Source organism: Lepisma saccharinum, chromosome 18 (genome assembly GCF_977018435.1).
Source record: "Lepisma saccharinum chromosome 18, izLepSacc3.1, whole genome shotgun sequence".
In the NCBI taxonomy this organism is placed as follows: Eukaryota; Metazoa; Arthropoda; class Insecta; order Zygentoma; family Lepismatidae; genus Lepisma; species Lepisma saccharinum.
In genome coordinates, this window is record NC_139246.1 from 57,648,030 (window position 1) to 57,667,652 (window position 19,623).

General features: G+C 39.5%; 1 protein-coding gene across 1 annotated transcript in view; it reads right to left on the minus strand.

Annotated features, from left to right (window-relative positions):
- LOC146002591 (high-affinity choline transporter 1-like) overlaps positions 1 to 16,264 on the minus strand; it is a 39,433-nt gene extending 23,169 nt beyond the window's left edge. The window contains exons 1-2 of the mRNA XM_083140537.1: positions 16,217 to 16,264; positions 4,322 to 4,522 (exon numbers count right to left, since the gene is read on the minus strand). Of these exons, the coding sequence (XP_082996663.1) occupies positions 4,322 to 4,517 (196 nt within the window). The 5' untranslated portion in view covers positions 4,518 to 4,522; positions 16,217 to 16,264. The remainder of the gene's footprint in view (positions 1 to 4,321; positions 4,523 to 16,216) is intronic.
- Positions 16,265 to 19,623: the final 3,359 nt, after the last annotated feature.

Genomic DNA, 19,623 nt, shown 5'->3' on the forward strand with positions numbered 1-19,623 from the left:
GTGGAGCCTAGAGTTACGACATCGAGGGGAGGAACAACTACGTGCACCTTGTTCTACAGGCTGCTGCGTTTCTTATCGCGCTGGATTGGTCGCTTCTCCGCTCCCCACTTCCCTTGCCAGCATATGGACCGCCCGCCGTAAGACTGGAAGAGAGCTATAGTAGCTTGTCACTTCGGTTTGAAACATCGGAAAGTCTACAGCTTCTACTGAAATACCTGCCCATTGAGTAGAACACAATGAATGAGTGAATTATAAAAATCAATGTTTAAAGTTTTTTTTTTTTAATAGTCCAATCGGGACTGGACCTACATGAACCTCCTACCGCAAATCGAACAAAAGATCATTTAAATACCAGCGAGCAGCGGCGGCTCAAGGGGGAGAGTGCCGTACCATGGCACTACCCTCAGAAGAAACGCATACTTCGAACAAGTATTGTTAAATTAATTCATTGATAGTTTACAGACAAGGAGATTCGAATCACGTCAAGCTGACGTGACTACCACCCCAAACTCCTCACTGCGTCATCAGCTGTTTCGTACCCTCGCGAGACAGCGGTCCGAACCGCCCAAAAGCTGGCCTAACTAAGTTGACACATGTGCAGGGGTTTGAAAAGTTTCAGCGGAGAACATTTACACCATGAGCCGGAAAACAAGGTGACAGGGGACGGGGTTAGTCCATAAAAGACACCAGCCGTGCCCGTTTTCGCATGGCGCGGCGAGGGAACTTTTGCAGTGTTGACAAAGTTGCCACCTTCAGAGATAAGTCGCTAAATACGACTGATTTGTTAGACCTGTTGGGGAAGTAATTCGTGAGAAAGGTACTATCTACTTTTCTGCCTACTTTTGGATAAACGAACGTAGTATTTTTCCGAAGTTAAATGAACATTTTGATAGAGGGCCATCCAGGCTTTTTTAAAAAATAGAAAAGTAAAAAATCCTATGGTGATGCGAATTTCCATTCGCATTTCGACAATTTCTTTTTACAACAAATTTCTAGGATATTTTCGACATCCAGTTTGAATACGTGTGCATGGGAGAGGAGAAGGTGAGAGGATTTGTTTTTCCCTTCCTGTTGTAGATGTTGTGTTTTAGGGAAGTGTCCTGTAGTGTATAATGATAGGTTAGTGAGTGAAGATGAAGCAGATTGCGTTATTACTTAAACACACATTGTTTTCCACGTAACCAAACGAGGATAAACATCTTGGCCAGTGACGCAACCTGAAGGAGGGGCGAGGGGTAGCCATTGCAGAGTTTTTTTTCACCTTTTTTTTCGATTTCTTGATCACGTTGGCACTACCCATCATAGTTGCCGCCGGACGCCACTGCTAGCGAGCAAAGATTTGGTGGGAAGTATTAATATTTTTTACAAATCTAAAAGAAATAGACACTTTCAGAGTTTTACAGAAAGAAGAGTTTTAATAATAATACCTACATGGTTGAAAGCGTATGTTCTGAAGTTTACAGGGCTAAGTTACAAGTGTTTTATGTGTGACCCATTTGGAACACGACAGATATCAATGCAAAAGTCCAGTTCTCCTCTCCCAGGGCTTTTTCCCCTCGCACAGACAACCAGTTTCCTTAAATTTCTTGGTCCAATCGTAGATTGACTGCCTTGTGGGTGGTTGTCTACCATACAGTGTTCTAAAAAGACGCTGCACGATAGTAACGGAATTTGTTTTTGCAAATTCAATCACGCAGAAAGCCTTCTCCACCTGGCTAGCGGCCATACTGCTCGACTTACGTCAAGGGTGTTCATGTGGTGCTGACGTCACGAAGACAAACGAAAAGGGGAGGTCGTAAACTTGAAGACTTTCTCTATACAGCAGTACTAAATGCTTTCTGATGTAACAAACAAATTTGAATTTATAAAGCGTTTAAACTGTCTATTTCATTTAGGCTAAACCTGTATATTTAAATTATAAGAATCGCTATCGACCCCATAATGTTCACCTCACACTTCAAGAAAGCAGTTCATCCAAGTGCTTTCCAAAGTTTGGTTCATTTACTCTCGGAACTTAAAGAAAAGAGCATCGTTGAATAGAGACTAGCCAGGTTGCGGTTTCCTTCATTTCTTTCTATTGTCTGAGATGGGTTTAATAATATAACAAATACTAAAACATGAACAGCATAGCGCATGTTAGGATGTTCCGTAACTGGTACCAGAAGACTGAGACGGAATGTCCTAAAATATTAAAGCATTTTCACATTGGAGTAATATTACATGGTAAGTCAAAAAAGCACGAAACAACTTTTTACAGTTATTATAGTTATTATGATGTAATTATTTCTCAAACAAGACATCAACATAATGAAAAAAAAACTCTAAAAGGTTTATTCCCACTTGGCGCGCTTATGCTGCTTTGCCGCTGCTTCGCCAGGATCGCTAGTGTCGCAAAATGGCGAGTAACCAGCAGACTGATTCCAACGCAATGGAGATAAGAAGCTTCTCCGTGCCCTGCATTCGCAAATTATGTATATTACCCTTCCCGTTTACACGAAACGTCGCTTCCTCACTGAAAACAAGACGACCTTCACAATTATCATTCTCTATGACCGCTTGCATGTCCACACACAACTCGTAGCGTAACCTCTTGTCATCTTGCGTCAAGGCTTGTAGCAACTGTATTTTGTAAAGTTTACACATTAGCCGTTCACGAATAACACGCCATGTGGTTTTCTGGCAAGTTCACGATAGCGAATTACAACAGAAATTCGTGAGCATATCTTTGCATGATATTTAGAATGTCCCTTGCGTACAACAAAATATCTGTATTGCAATCCAATCTTGATTTTTAGTATCTCAATCAATTAGTACAAAATAATATTAAGACAAGTATTTACAACATAATTTATCACATTTAGTGTTATACTTAGCAATATATCACTGCATATGAATAAAAATGACATCTGTTTTTTTTTTTGTCTTGTTTTGTATTGCTTTGGGTGAAGCGCTTCTAAATTGCTAGTTGGGTGTTATATTATTCTACAGTATAGTTTAGTAATTCATATTACATTATATTTGTGTATGTGTTCTACCTGTGTTATGTCTCACTGTATTATATTATGTGTTTCTTTTGTTTTGTTTTTATTGGCAACCTTCTGTAAAAGGAGGTAATTTCTCTGTTGATGGAAATAAATATATAAATGATCCATCGAATGCCTTTCTGCTGGTTACTCGTCATTTTGCCACACTAGCGATCCTGGCGGAACATCGGCAAAGCAGCATAAATAGTTACGTCATAGTAACTTGTAAAGATGTTTCATTCTTTTCGACTCACCCTGTATATAGTTCCTTGACACAGTCATACACACACACACACACTCACACACACATTTATATATACAGGGCGTTCGAAATGTTCCCGCACTTACTTTTGAAGAATTTATTGTCGAGAATGTGATACACATGGCAACGTAATGAATACGTACATAGGTGCACTAGTTCTTGTACGACACAGAAAATAATGTATAAACCAAAGGTGCATAATATTGTAATGGCAATGGTCACGAAGACACGAACAGGATGGCACATTAATTTAAGCGCACCAAAAGAAAATCTGTCCAAACACAACGCAACACAATCATATGAAAACACTATGGAGGTCTCGCTGCACTCTCTCTGGACGGTTGCCAGTCTATAGTAAGTGCTGAAAATGGTCTCCCATTATGTTCCTGTAAACACAATGATCCTTGGGTCTTCCGCTTCGTGGTTGATCATGCACGGAGCCTGTTTCACGAAATCGTCGCACAAGATGATACACTTCGCTTTTTCCTGGCGTCGGATCATCAGGGAATATATGTCTCCATTTCTCCACACACCCGGTATATGACACACTCAAAATATGCTTCTAACAAAGCGATTCGCTGTGCTCGCGTAAAATGCATTGTCGACAGACTGTATTTTTCTGACTCACCGGAGGCTGTAATAGCAGCACAGCTCATCCATGACGTCATCTCATTCTTCAAGGTTATACCCTTCCCTCCTACCAACATTGCCAACTCATGTTGCCTACTGCCCTCGTAGCATATTTTCAAAGTGTGAGTCCGGGGACTTTTCGAACGCACTGTGTGGATATATATATATATATATATGAGACAAAAAATCCGAAATAAATCCAAAATGCTGAAAGATTGGAATGATAGATCTGAATTTATCAATACAATTCTGTGCACATATAATCTAGCGTAGACCGCACGTGACGTTCAAATTCGGACAAAATATTATAACTGCATTTATGGATAAGAAAAATTGAGCGATTTAATGATATTACCCCATTGAAGAAACAAATACAAAGGTGCTAGCTGAAATATTGTTTACATACCAGTGAGTGTAAATATCCCGACGACAAGACCAATGTGTCTTCCAGCAAGCAGAAGGTCATCGCTGGTCTCGGGATTAAGAACTCCTTTGCTCTTCGACGCCCAGATTCCCGCCACAAAGACAATCAGGTAGAAAACCAAAATGGACGACAGTCCGACGACGTCAAGCTCCGTGTTTAGCGTTACTGCGTCACTCATGTTGCCTGGAACACACAGACAGAGATATTGAACATATTTTGTTCTGTTTTTCTCAAATAATTGTAAAATACATTAAAATAACAGGAAGAAACATAAATAAATAAAAAGTGCATTGATACAGGCATGATTAAATAGTAATTTAATTAGTTTGACATTGGAAGATTTTGTTGCACAATAAAGTATTGACTGCGACTAACAAATCAATTTTAATAATTTTAATTTAAGAGGCGTCCTGGCCCATAACTGCCCTTTAGCCCCACCCTACGATAGAGCTAATATGTCCTTGAACTCGACGTTATTAAGAAAAATGAAAGGGAATGGCCATATTGAATGATTGTCCTGATATTGGGCAGAAGGTGCAACATACAAAATAGGTTATATCGATTGTGTTTGCGAACACATGCGTGTGCACTAATAATTATGAGACTAGAGGGGGGTATTAGTTGTTCTAAGATGACTAAAAGTATGTACTGTTCGTTTGAATGATTCATTGAATTTCATTGAAAATAACACTCAGTTATTTTACGTCGCCTTTCTGTCTCTTTTGGCCAATCGCGACAATGAGGATGAAATTGATGAAGGGACCCTCACAAACATCCATGCCCAGGCCGGGATTCGAACGTGCGACCCCTGACTCGTATCGCGTTGTTCTAACCACTCCGCCACGGGGGAGAGTTCGTGTAAAGTACCCCCTTTTTAAAGTGTAAAAACCTACTACATACTGGCCATATACGTTGAAAGAGAAACACACACCGTTTACCTTTTTAAGCAGCACACACATTCAACTCATATAAGCACGCTTCGATTTTTTATACGTCACTGTGATCATATTGAAATAAAAATTTATTTATGATTGATTCAACATACATCTTTGCCATTATAAGAAACAACCACCAAAATTTTATCCCCGTATACCAAGATTAAAACAGTTTCGTATGTTAAAACTATGAAACTGGAAGAAATATAATTTTAATAATCACTTTATATAAAGGGTAATTCAAAATGAATGGTACAACTTTACACATGAAAAACTCAATATGCTGACCAAGGCAGAAATTTATTTTGTTATAAAACATAAACTAAACGTAACGTTTCAACCTTCTAGCAAGGTCTTCTTCAGACTCTGTACTAAGTACAAATTTAACAAGGTACAAAACAGGACGATATATATACACAAAAATTACTCCCCTCCACACTATTAGAAAGTTGTTCTGGAACATTCTAGCAGGTGGCTTTCCCTTGTCAACTGTACTTTCACCTGAAAGGCGATTTAGCTAAACATTTTTTTCTTCCATCTGGAATGTGGTTGGACTCTTTATCTCACTCTCTTTTTCCTTCCTTCTTCTCTCCTCTTTCTCTCTTGTCCTTTCCACTCTTTCTAACACCTTCTTCCATTCTTTGTTTTTCTTCAGTCTCCCATTCCAGTTCACTGTGTCTTCTTCACCTTTCTTCTCTATTTCCTTGGCCTCCTTCCATTTTCTCACTAGTATTCTCTTCTCCCTTCCTATTTGCTTAGCCTCATCCCACTCTATGTCATGTCCTGTTTCTATCGTGTGTTTAAATATCGCATTACATCATCCCTATGTTGTTTCAACCTGTCTTTCAGCCTCTTTTTCGTTTCTCCTATGTACACTCTCTGACATTCTTTACATTTCACTTCGTAGATAATCCCTTCCTCTTCCTCTTCTCTGTTTTCCTTTTTCTTGTTCGCATTCTTCACTATTCTTAAGATGCTTCTCCCTCCCTTCCTGTAAGTGTTTTAATGCCCGCTTTCCTAAGGGCTTTGCATATCTTTTCTGTGGTCTTCCCCATACTCCTTATTCCAAACCTCCTCTCTTTTTCTTTCTCTTCCTCTTTTTCTTTCTCTTCCAACAACTTTACACAGTTATTATGACGTTAATAGAAAATCAGACAAGGCATCAATATAAAGAAGAACTCTGGAAGTTTTACTCGCATTATAAAGATTCAACATGGGAACCACGTGTGACGCGAAAATGGACCAAAAGATAATCATGAGACAGCAAGTCGTTGGCACTAACAATTCGCAGTTGTATCTTTGGTAAATCTTTCGGAAGGGTGAAACATATCCGAACGCAAATGTCTTTGCTCCATTGTGATTGAATCAGTTCTCGATAGCTCCAACACACAACACGCCTTCTACTGGTTATTAGCAAGTTTGCGACACTGGCGATCCTGGTGCTGCATCGGCTAAGCAGAATAAGCCCGCTAAGTGGGAATAAAACTTCCAGAGTCTTTCTTTATATTGATGCCTTGTTTGTCAGATTTTCTATCATAATAGTAACGTCATAATAACTGTGTAAAGTTGCACCGATCATTTTGAATTACCCTGTATAATACAATAAGAAAATCTCGTGAATTTTAAATCAATTACGTCATTTTACAACACCCTTCCTCTCTTTCGTGAAAATTATTGGAAACTTTCTCGCTCATGTAAGTGTATGTTGCAATGTAAATATGAGTCACCTTCGTTTAATGTGTTTGGTAAATGTTTTCGCTTTCAGAAAGAACTTCGTCCTATCCTAGCAAAAGTTAATTTCCGGTGAGCACTTCATAACAACAGCTTTTCCCCCTCTGTCCCTTTCCCTTGCACTGCCGGAAGTGACCTTTGCCCGCAAATTGCAGGAAGAAATACCGTGCTGTGTATGCGTCCAAGGAATTTCGTGACTCGTGACAAAGAAAGCCCTTGTAGCCCCGGAAGCAAGGCCAATCGATAGAGAAATCGATCGTCTTTAAAGAGTTATACGGGGAGTGCTTCATTAATTCTGTGGAGTAGGGCACCACATATTCTCGACCTCGAAGTGATATGATCAGCACCACGCTCCGGCCGAATCCAAGTACCCATTGATTTGAGTCTGAGTGAGCCTCAGAGCCGCTTTATGCAAGGACAAGGCCATATGCGGAGTTCTGGAGGGGCCAGAAGGGGCCTGGCCCCCCAACTTAAAAAAGACAAAAAATAACACATGATTAAGTACAGCTACTACATTTTTGTTATGAAGCCATACCGCAAATCTTCATGTTTGGCATGATGGCATGTGCGGTAATTGCGCCGCAATAGCGGGTCTTAGACGATTTGATTGATGTGTACAGTTTGAAGAAAGAGAAACGTAAAATGACTTTGTGTTGAGTCAACAGTTGCTGCTGGGGCATCAAAAGAACTTTTGAATTTAATTTTTCTAAAATTTCTGAAGCTTACTATTGTACCGTAACTTTTTTAAAGTAATACGAGTATTGTATCATTAAAAAAATTAATGAAATGCAAAATGCAATAATCGTACTGTTTTGCTTCTTTTAAAACGGACAACCAATATACTAATTAATATTTGTTTGCTTAAGCGAGGAAATTTAACATTTTCAAATCTAAAAGGCCTAGAACTCTGTATTTTTAAGTTGCTGTTTTTTAATTTCCGAGGGAAGGTCTCCGGACCCCTTATAAACTAGAGGATATTCAACAACCCTCATGTACAGTCTTAGAAAAAAATACCTGGGCCACGGGACGTAGAATTTCGTAACGTCTTAAAGCCTGTTGTTTATGCAACCCAAATAACAAAATATTCGCTTAAGTTTGCCTGGTGATTCTGAGTTCTCGGGAAGGATTGAGCTTTGATAGCATGAGTCACATGACTCGTGCCCCAGCCACAACAAACAGCTGGGTGCTACGATGCCTGCAGAAGAAAATTTCAGGAACTGGTTTCTTGACAAGACCTACTCGTAAAGAAATACTATTCTTTCAAGTGATATTAGAGTCATTGTCAAGAGGTTCTCTGAAATGATGGTTCTCATCACAGACCACATGCCACACGTTAATTGTTTAAGTCCAGTTCATGCACTGGACCTACAGATTAAAATGGGATCCGAACCAAATGCCTCTCTATTTGGTATTGAATTCGAAAGCCTTTCATTACATGGCGAAGACGTTACCACTACGACATCAGAGAGGCAATGGAACCCCTTGAGAAAGAGATAAGCGAAAATTGCTACGTGACAAACCATATTTGTCCGTAAATTTTAAAAATAAGACAATATTTTGTACTGACAGTTTCGAACCGTGGGAGAGGCATATATTTTTTTGTACCATCGTCCATTTCACGAGTTTATAATTCTTCCTCACCGACACGAGTAACGCGAGTGGTAGAAGAAAAGCGAAGTAAAATAACTGAAACAGAAATAAAAGGAAAAAGCGAAATAAATTTTATTCATAATATTCTGCAGTCACTTGAGTTGTATTCACGGGATGCTATCTTTAAAGAAAGCCGTGGTCTCTTCCTTGTCTTTTTTGCTTTCTTTGTGCTCTTGCTTCCCCCGTCACGATTGGTCTAAAACTAATTAATGCGACGTTAATTAAACAATCCAAACAACGAAACAATGCACAATCAACTGCACAAAACAACATTCCAAATGTTTTCGAATCGGAAAACAATTGAGATGCTGTAAAATGACTTAAGATGCAGTAATAAAGTGGGAATTCGGTACCGTATAGAATTAAATCGGTAGAGATGTTCGATTTGATTGGATGTTTGTTACTTAGATTTGCTATTCTTTCACTTTTGGCAAATAGCGACGATGAAGATGAGTGATGCTATGATGAAATTGATGAAGGGACACTTACCAAGGACACCCACGCCCAAGTCGAGATTCTAACCAGGGACCCATGGCATCGTAGCGCGCTGTGCTAAGCACTCCTCCATGGAGTGGACATTATAGCATATTTTGTGTGCTCAATTGGGATCAATCAATGGAATGAATAGGCATATTATATGATTAATAAATTCATATCATAATACCACGTCATATTATTCGGCACGAAGTAACATCAGAGACATTCAATCTTGCATTTTTGCCTTTCAACTAATTCTTTGAATTCAGGTTAATCACAACAATAAGATAAATTATGAAGCAAATGATAGTGAATGTGGGATATTATTACGAATTACCTGACAGAAACAACATTAAGCAGGCTCGGTGGTCAAGCTCATTAAGTGATTGACATTCGATATCGTCGCCAAAGTTCCCGGGTTTGAGTACCGTCCTTGTCGCGGGTGTTTGACTATTTCGTCATCAATTTCATGTAATGGTCACTCGTCCTTATCGTCGCGATCATCGAACAGGGAATAAAAATTATAAAAATAAATACGATGGAAGAGTACTTATTTCATCTCTCACGAAATCTCCTACAAAACCGGAATCTATAAAATACATGTATATTCATTCACATACATTTTCGATTTCTATATTTAACTAATCGAGATCGAGAACGGGAGAGCAATTTTCAATTCGACAAACCGAGAGACGGAGAAACTGTCAAGTCTCGTTTCTTCTTGGCACCTCCGTAATCGAGTTGTTCTGTTTGTCATTGGCTTTGTATTGGCAATTATTGCCAGTATTCTTCCCCTGCAGGTAAACCATAACGATGAATTATGATGAAATGAAGCAGAAAAAAGGGCAAGAACAAGAAAGTCATGCCTGTTCGGGACTCCAACCCAGAACCTTATGTAACGAGATTTGAAATTCTGGAGAAGGCGTCCGTGTTTCGCTTGGTTTTCTCTTTCCTCTACTTCTCTTATATTATCATACATGTATAATAAAAATGGATCTGATACGATATGTTGCGATTCATAATTGTGCTGGTTAGATGCTACAGATGTGATCTCCAAACTGCAATATATTATTCCCTTGTGTTTCGTATGTGGTTGAACATGAAATTTTCTTACACTGTGACAATTTCTTTCTTAGTTTTGGTTTGGTGCACAGATATGCTAATCTGGACTCGACCTTCAGTTTAAAGTGGGATACTAACCACTATGTGCATCCACCGTGTATCAAACCCGGGATCCACTGATTACAAGGCGACGACGTTATCACTACGCCATCGAGGAGGCCCCATGACAAAATGTTATTCACTCGATCTCTACCATAATTTATTTCAGCATTTACATTTTCGATTTCTTCTTCTTTTTTCCTTTTGTTAACTACTCTTATACAACTCTTTTTGCGTCTTCGAATTTCTTCTTGTTTCAGGAAAAAATAATACATGCAGGCTGTATAAAAATCCCCCGTTCAAATAGATAAAACGTTCACTCTCGAGAACTAAGTTACATGTTTATCACTAACGTAACCATTAGGAAGGAAACTATTGAAATGTTAACTGATATAACTGCAGATGAAACAATACTTACAGCCACTATCGAAATATCTATTCTTGTGTAGCCTCACAGACAACAAGTATATGGTGAGTCATTCACTCTTGCTGACTACGGGCGAAGGTCACTGAACCAAAGGGTGGTGGCAAGCAAGCAGGCTTCTGCTCTACCAAAGACGAGGTCACGTGTTCCAGTTATCAATGGCGTACGAAATAAGGAGGAACACAGCTATCTGACGTATGTTTTGGTCCCGTCATTGCACGTAAACACTTTATCGTCATGGCCTTGAAGTTCCCTCAGGGCACTCCTATGTAAAGGCTTCTCAGCTAGAAGGATATCTTCCCCATTGAGTGGAGGAAAAGTGGGTGCGTATAGAGGTCCTTCAACTTTCGTATTCTTTTTCATTTCAGAACCCGTGCTGTATCGTCGACTTAATCCAATGTATCCGATGTAGGTTTTAGGTTCTGTTTCTGTTCGGTTATTTCACGTTGTCTTCCTGCTTATGTTATTCGCGACGAAGGTTCTGAATTCGATAATCTGTACAATAACGGGATTGTGTTAGTTGCTTGGTTTGGTGTCTTAAGTCCACTTTATGTCCTGTTAGGCTAATCGTGAATGGACCTATAATTTAAAGGGGGATCCGAACCACTATGTTCCTCCACCGAGTATCGAACCCGGGATCCCTTAATTACAAGGCGCCCACGATCCCACTGCGCCATCGGGGATTGTGTTCGAAACGAATGAATCAAATTTGAGTGATATGATATGCAACCATTGGAAGACTATTGAAAGAAAAGCTATGGGAACCTGCCAGTTTTTCTACTGCAGACAGGAAACCATAAACATGGAAGAGAAGCTTATACACTATCTGGCCATTCGTCACCGGACACCCCACCAAAGGCATGTGGAAGCATCATGGTGTGGTCATGCTTCTCCTGGTATGGTCTTGGTCCCCTTGTGTTAGTGCGTGGAAACATGAATGCAGATGCATACCTAACGATCCTGGACAATTCTGCGCTACCGACATTGTGGGCACAATTCGGTAGTGGTCCTTATCTGTTTAAGCACGACAATGCCCCATGTCATACGGCAGGTGTGATCAACACGTGGTTCGAGGATATGGGTGTGCAAAAACTTGATTGGCCCGCCCAAAGTCCTGATCTCAACCTGAATGAGCATCTTTGGGACGAGTTGGAGCGCCGGTTGAGAGCCAGGCCACACCCCCCAAAAAACACTAAAGAGTTGTTCGCCGCTTTGCAAGAGGAATGGAGCAGGATTCCCGTCGAAACCTATCGCAATTTGGTGGACAGTCTTCCTCAGAGGGTTGTGGCTGTACTTGCTGCGAAAGGTGGCCCCACACGATACTGACGGACGCCTGAAACCGGATTAAAGTACTCGTTCCAGGTGTCCGGTGACGAATGGCCAGATAGTGTATTCTATGAAACCTGACGCTATGTGCTCGAATACTGGCTAAATATAATCCATATAGGCATAGCAACGTTAAACAACCTCTTATATGATACATATAGGTTTAAAAAGGTCAAAATACAAAGATTGTGTGCGCCTCACTGATGGCGTAGTGATAAGGCCTTGTAATCAAGGGGTCTGGGGTACGATACCAGGTGATCGGATCCCACTTTAAACTGTATGCACTTCAGATTAGTCTATCTCTGCCGGTGACTCAGTCGGTAACGCGTCTCACTACCATGCTATAGGTCCCGGGTTCGATTCCCGACCGGTTCAAGCCCGGGAACTTTTCTAACGTTGGAAGCGACCCCAGCGCCCACCCAGCGTCGAATGACATGGGTACCTGGGGGAAACCCTGGTGGTAAAGGCGGTCAGGGGCGTGATGATGATCACATCACCTCCACTCACGAACGAATCAAGAAAGTGTGGGGCGTTACCCCCACACCCCCTATACGCCTTCATGGCGTAGCGCCAAGCACAGGTGAGAACTTTACCTTTTTTTTTTTTTGCATACAGTGGACTTACAACAAAATTTCAACTTGCGATAAAGATTATGATAAGGTATTAAAGAATTGGGTCTAACACATTTTTTTATTGTTTACCAATGAAATTATTAACTAACATTCTTAATTTCAGTTTCAAGATGAAATCGGCTACGAAATAAAAGGAGTGGGTTCATATTTCTGTTACGAAATTCCACTTTTGTAGTAGACCTGTGCCACACTAAGTTGTGACAATAAACAAATCTGAGACACTTTCAAAGTATTAAATTTCTATCTACGTATTTGGGAAAAATCTTTCAATATAATACTTTTTTTGGACGCGTCAAATCATAGTATTTAATTCCTGTTTTAGCAGCTTTAAGAAACCTGATTTTTTTTTGGGGGGGGGGTTACAAATGCCCTTTCTGCTCCCGTCAAGTTACGCCTATGACAAACAGGAATTCAAAGTAAAAGACTGTCCCGACTAAATCGGGAGACACGTCTGATAGATTTACAATTGGGAAAATCATAATTAAGCGTGTAGTTGAAAACAACCTATTTTCATATATTGCATGCAGCTCTACTTTTTCTGCAATGTGGATCAAGAACTGGGGACGTGGAGAAGCACAACACTCCACGTAACCAATAGTCACGTGACCCTCTTTGCTTTCCTGTCATGTTGACCTTCGCGTGGAACACATTTCTCGGTGTTAAGACAGGCAAAATCACCCGATCATCGAAGGGTGCAATATGTGTTGCCTACCCTCCTGCATTACTTGCTCCTATTAAAGCCTTATGGGGAAGAACTTTTTTCCATGACTGTACATCATATGCTTCTCCCAGAGTCTGCCCCCCCCCAAAGCAAAAGCTCAAACTCCGCGCATGGACAAGGCCAGAAAAACTCTGATCTTAGATCACCCACCCCTGGAATCGAACCAGGGTCTGCCGCTTGGCAGTCAGACGCCTTACCGACAAGACCACCGCGACTCCCGTACAATTTCATAGGGTGAAGAAATGTATCCAAGCTTGGTTACTTTGTTGCAGTGTTATTTATATTATTATAATTGAAATATGATACAATGAAGTATTAGATTTATCTATACATAATTCTTTCAGTTGAAACTTTTTCAGCTGAATCTTCTTACCATTATATATTAAATGAATGGCTCGGATGTAAAACATGGTAAGTGACATTTTAGTCATTCTGAGTTCATTAAGAAAAAAAGGTTATTAGAAGCTATACTGTAGATAAATTGTTTTCGTGTTGTGTTTACCCATTTCAGAAGGCCTCACTAAGCCCAATGCAAATTATATGGCATGGCAATTTCACTCGAAAATTGAAGGATGTCACATTTTACTTTGTAACTCAAAAATACCAAAATGTCACTAACCATGTTTTACATCCGAGCCCTTCAAATTATTAATTTACTTTTGATTCAGTAAAGAAATGCGTACACACAGATGCCCACTACTTTGGAAAACTTTCAACATTGCATTTCAGATGTAATACGTGTGAGTCGTTTAATTGTGGAAATATTAAATTATAAAAGTAGTGTTCAAAATGTAAAAGTGGAGAAGGTGTCCAAACTTTCGTTTTACACATTTCGATGACCATTTGATGGGATGGAAAAATCCGAGGTATATTTACTAAAACTCGCAATTCATGTTTTGAAGATAAAATAATTCTTCTATAAACAGATCCGCATTTATATGTGTAGAAACCTCGTTTTATTAGTATCGCGAGCCCCCCCTCCTATATACAATTTCAGTTATTTAGCTTACCATCTTTCAAATCTCTCGTTCTTAATTGATTCATTTTTTAATTTATTATTATTATTTTGTAGCGTTTTTCAAACCCCCCTTTCTTTCTCTCTGGTGGAGGGATCTTTGCAGATAGAGGTCGACTATTCAAGAGCCACCCCACCCCGCCCTCCCTCCTAGATCCCACTTATATCCGGGCTTAAGTTTTAGTGTTTGTGTTTGCCTCCATAATTTGACATGTAACTTTCCTTCCTTGAAATCTACTTCCAATGCTCCAATTCGTTGATGAATGCAAAGAAAATAACAATTAAAATCCTTCAGGATGAAGGAACAATTCTCTTTCCTGCCTGGGAGTCAACTTAGAAATGTAGAGCCCGAGAAAGGGAGGAAATTCCCTGATCTTTCCTTTGAGTTTCGACACTATATACAAGGTGAATTGAGAAATTTATTGTCACTTTTTATAAGTCCAGTTGTCTAGTCGGTGTCAACCTCTGTAGGAGATTAGTCATCGCAGCGCGCTACGATGCCAGGAGTTTGAATCTTGGCGTGGTAATGGGTGTTTGTGAGTGTCCGTCACCAATTTCATTGTATTATCACTCATCGTAATCTTCGTGATTAGCCAAAAGTGGCAGAAGAAGTAAAATAAAGCAAATCAATAAATCATTGAGGTTACATTTTTATAACAAGTCTGCTACAGTTTTTTTGTTGTTTTTTTGTTTGTAACGTTGTACGTTTGTGTCTTTCTTTTTTTAGGTCATATTTCTGCCTCCTTAGACTAATTGCGACGATGGTACTGAATAATATGAGGTGAAAGTTGTGAAAGTTGTGAAGGTAAACACACAACAAATGACCCTTTTCGGGTTGAGACTGCAACCTGGAACACTGGGTAGTGAGATCTTGAGCTCAACACGATCGACCACTGAGAAGGTTCTTGCCTTTGATTGGTTGATTTCTTTTATTTCACTTTTCTGTCACTTTTGTATAATCGCGAGGATGAGGATGAATAGTAATACATAAGGTAAAATGAACGAAAGGACAATCACAAACCTGCAAGGACTGATTGGCAGTCCAGACGCCAGAGCCTCGTCTGCAAGATGCAGCCCAGGATGAGAGAGGTTGACATCTGGATGCCTCACACTCCGTGCACTTCTGTTTTTTTGTGTGTATGTCGGGAATTATTAGATCCATTCAACAATTTACCTTTCATCCACATTGTCACGATTGTCCTACAGTGATAGAAAAGAAACATAAACTAATACCATAAGTATTTGTGTGAGCACACGTGGGTGCCACCAATTAACGGAACTACAACATGCTATGGCTAATACTATGACTATCCATGATCTGCAAGATGAAATCAGGAGATATCCGCGACCATTTCGAAGGAAACGTTGAAACGTGTTTTCAACAACATGTGTGTTCGCCTTCATCGTGTTGGTAGCCATATAAAAACATACTAAAATTAACCGTGAATGTTCCTCTTTCCAACGGTACCTTGTGTAAGTTTGTATCAGTTGTAGTGAAGGTAAAGACAAAGTTCCCAGTGCATGTAGAACCGTAACGTGAAGGCACATTTAGGGGATGTGTGAGCAGGCCCCCACAGATTCTAGAAAGCGGCCACTTTGGAGGTGATGTGATCAGCACCACTCTCCGGCCGCATTCACCCCCCTCCCCAGGGTTTCCCCAATGTACCTAATGATTTGAGGCTGGGTGAGGCCCAGAGCCGCTTTATGCGGAGACATGTGAAGTTGTTACGTATATCAACGCGTGTCACTATACGACCATGTGAAATAAGCTAGATATGCAAATAAATATGGCTTGGTTTACTTACGAAAATTTTTATTTTGCCTTAGTGTCAGTTGTGAATGCACACAATGATATATCGGAAAGGTAAAAAGCAGACAATGCATGGAAACAAATGCTGACGAATCAACAATCGTCGGGCGCTGAGTAATCGCATTCTTGCTGAACTTCCGACCGCCAGAAAGTCAATGTCAAGTTACGAAAGCGTTTCCTCGAACGGGTGGGAGACATCGATTTTTCCTGGCATCGGGCAGCTCGTTAAAAAACGACGACTCCAGTTGTGTATGCCTCAACTGGGTCAGTACGTTATCTGGCACATTAACCTCGAATAATTGAACTTCCGTTTAACGAAAAGCTTCAAAACATTTTGATTATTTTGTCGAAATTATCTTTCTGTGAAAATTTGACTAAATTAATACGGCATTTTTCACTTAAGATAATAATACTGGGAGAAACAGTTTTTGGCACATGAAACGTATATTGTGTTTCTAATGTAAAATTTTACTCTGAATTCAAATATGCACCCAGAAATTTTCTATCAACCACAGTTTTTGTACAATGACATTTTTTAAGTATTGCTTTTTGGGAATTTTAGGTATTTTCCCTATGATAAGTAATGTGTGTAAAACAATATTTTAAATGATTTCAAACAGAAGGTGGCCACAAACAATTTAACTTTTACGAACGCAAAATGACACACGCAAATTTTAATTCGGGGGAGGGTCGAATCACATTGACAGGGGGTGGTGACCTCGTATTTGATGCGACTTCAATGGAAATTACATGTTGTAGCTTGAACCACGAGATTATTTATCACACTTTTATTTCTGTTTTACAAAGGTAAAAGGAACAAGTAGTAAATGCATATAAACAGTAAAGTAGCCAAATTTGCCATCTGCTGTGAGGCCAGTGCCTGTATCATATCCCAGTACACATCTAACTGTAGTGGATGGATGGGAACATGAGGCAGCTACCAAAGTTAAAAATGAGAAGCAAGATCATTCTACTTTCGAAGCCTCTTCCTGTGAACCTCATCTGCTAGCACAAGGTGAATTAAAGAACCCTGTTCGGGATTTGAAATTGGGAAAAATAGGCCGAACTGTTGATATTTAAAGTAGGCTGTAATCTCCTTCAGAAAGACACCAAAGTGTGTTTCTTTCGTAACCAACAGGAAGGGAGTTTGAAGAATTTAATTAAAGAGAAAACGATAGTGTATTATAATAATATTTGCGATGTGATGGATTCATTTGATCATGAATATGAAACAATATAGCGGAGCCTGTTCACTGATTCCTTGAAAACTAGTTTGAAGGCTGTTCTCTTGCGTCCTTCTGTGCCGTTAGTTTGTACAACTAACATGAAGGAAACACATGAAAATATGAAAATGGAGTTAGAAAAAATCATTATGACAAGTTATGGTGGATCATATGCTTCGATTTAAAAGTAATTGTGTTGTTAAAGGGTTTGCAGCTCGGCTATACTAAATGTTGCTGCTTCTTGTACGAAATGGGACAGCAGGGACAAGAATAATCATTGCAACAACAAAGAATGGACAAATCGTGAATCACATACACCAGGACAGTCAAAATGTTGTACATCCCTCACTAGTCTACTCTGATATGATTCTTCTTCCTCCACTTTATATCAAGTTAGGAAGGGCTTTTCAAAATCTTCGTTAAGGCGATGGACAAAAATGATGCTGAGTTTCATTACTTGAAGGAAACATTTCCTCGTGTTAGGACGCTAAAATGAAGCAAGGAATTTTTGAGTGCTCCCAAATTAGAGCTTTGATAACGAATAAAATATTTGAAGAGTCTATTTAACGAAATTGAAAGATCAGTGTGGAGTTAATTTAAAAGCGTTGTGTATAAAAGTTTTAGGAAATCGAAAAGTTCCGAAATAACGTTATATTGTGGGTGAACTGTTACAGTCATATAAAGATATGGGGTGTAATATCTCACTCAAAATACGTTTCTTTGACTCTCCCCTGGATTTCTTCCCTGACAATCTTGGTGTCATCAAGTGACGAACACGGGGAGCGTTTCCACCAAGACATCTCTCTCATGGGAAAGAGGTACCAGGGACAATAGAGGGCTAGAATGCTTACTGATTACTGTTGGATGCTAAAGAGGGATATTCCAGGTGCAAAATACAGAGGAAAATCAACAACTCTCACATATTAGGTAAGTTGTATAGTGTCGTATGTATGTAAAGATACACAAACATATGTTACACTTAACCTGGTGTCACAAAGAAACTGTGGGTGATGGAGAAAAACTTCTTACACATTTGAATTCAGCGCAAAAAGTACTATTAGGATCAGCTATTTTCCCTCGTGTGCCAGAAAAAAAGTTCAATTTTGTTCCCCAGTGAACTAGTCGGGTTAATTTCATTCGAGGCTCCAGATGATTATTCTCTAAACAGAAAATTATCCAAGGCGACGGTTATAGGACTTTTGAAATAAATGTATAGCCTACATGCAAGCTGGTTTAATGTAATTGCTTTAACAGTAATATTAAATTTATACATGAGTTCTTATGAGGAAGGGATTCTAATGATGTAAGATTAACATCCGAAAATTTTTATTATTTTTTTGTCATTATTCTTATTGTAGAATCCTTAGAAAAATATTTGGACCTAAAAGGGATGAGGTGACAAGTTGGTGGAGAAGGTTACATAATTGAGAACTTCATAATTTGTATTCATGTTCAGATATTTTTAGAATAATTGATTGATTTGTTGATTTAGTATATTTTACTTCGCTTTTCTGCCATTTTTGGCTAATTTCGAAGATGAAGATGAGTTATGACATGATGAAATTGATGAATGGACACTAACAAATGCCCATGCCCAGGCCGGGATTCGTACCCGGCTAACCACTCCGCCACGGGGTACGGCTATTATTAGAATAATTACATCAAGAAGACTTAGGTGGGCAGGCAATGTAGCAGGCACGAATGGGATAGGAAAGAAGAGTTTACTGGATTCTTGTTGGGAAACCTGATGGTAAGAGACCTGTATAGGAAGGGCAAAGCGAAGATGGAGGGATAACGTTGAGATGGACATAATGGAAATCACTAAGGATGAAAAAGTTTGGATTGATCTTGCCCAGGATAGGGACAAATGGAAGGCTTGAGTTGCTGAAACCATAAACCTTCGGGTTTAAGAAGGCTAGAGAGTTAGTTAGTTCATCATTATTCTTCTTAACTATTATTTAAATTTTGTTTGCTACACAGAAGGATTAAACACCGCGCGTAACTGTTTTTAACGTATTTTTCTAGTGAACGTCCTTAGAACCTTTCAAGGGCTATTTTTAAAAAGTAAAGGCGGTCAAACCGTGGTACTGATCACATCATCTCCACAAATATTGATAGAGATTGTGTAGTATATGTGTGGGGCCCTGCCTCCACAACCTCCCACATTAACTTAGCCATA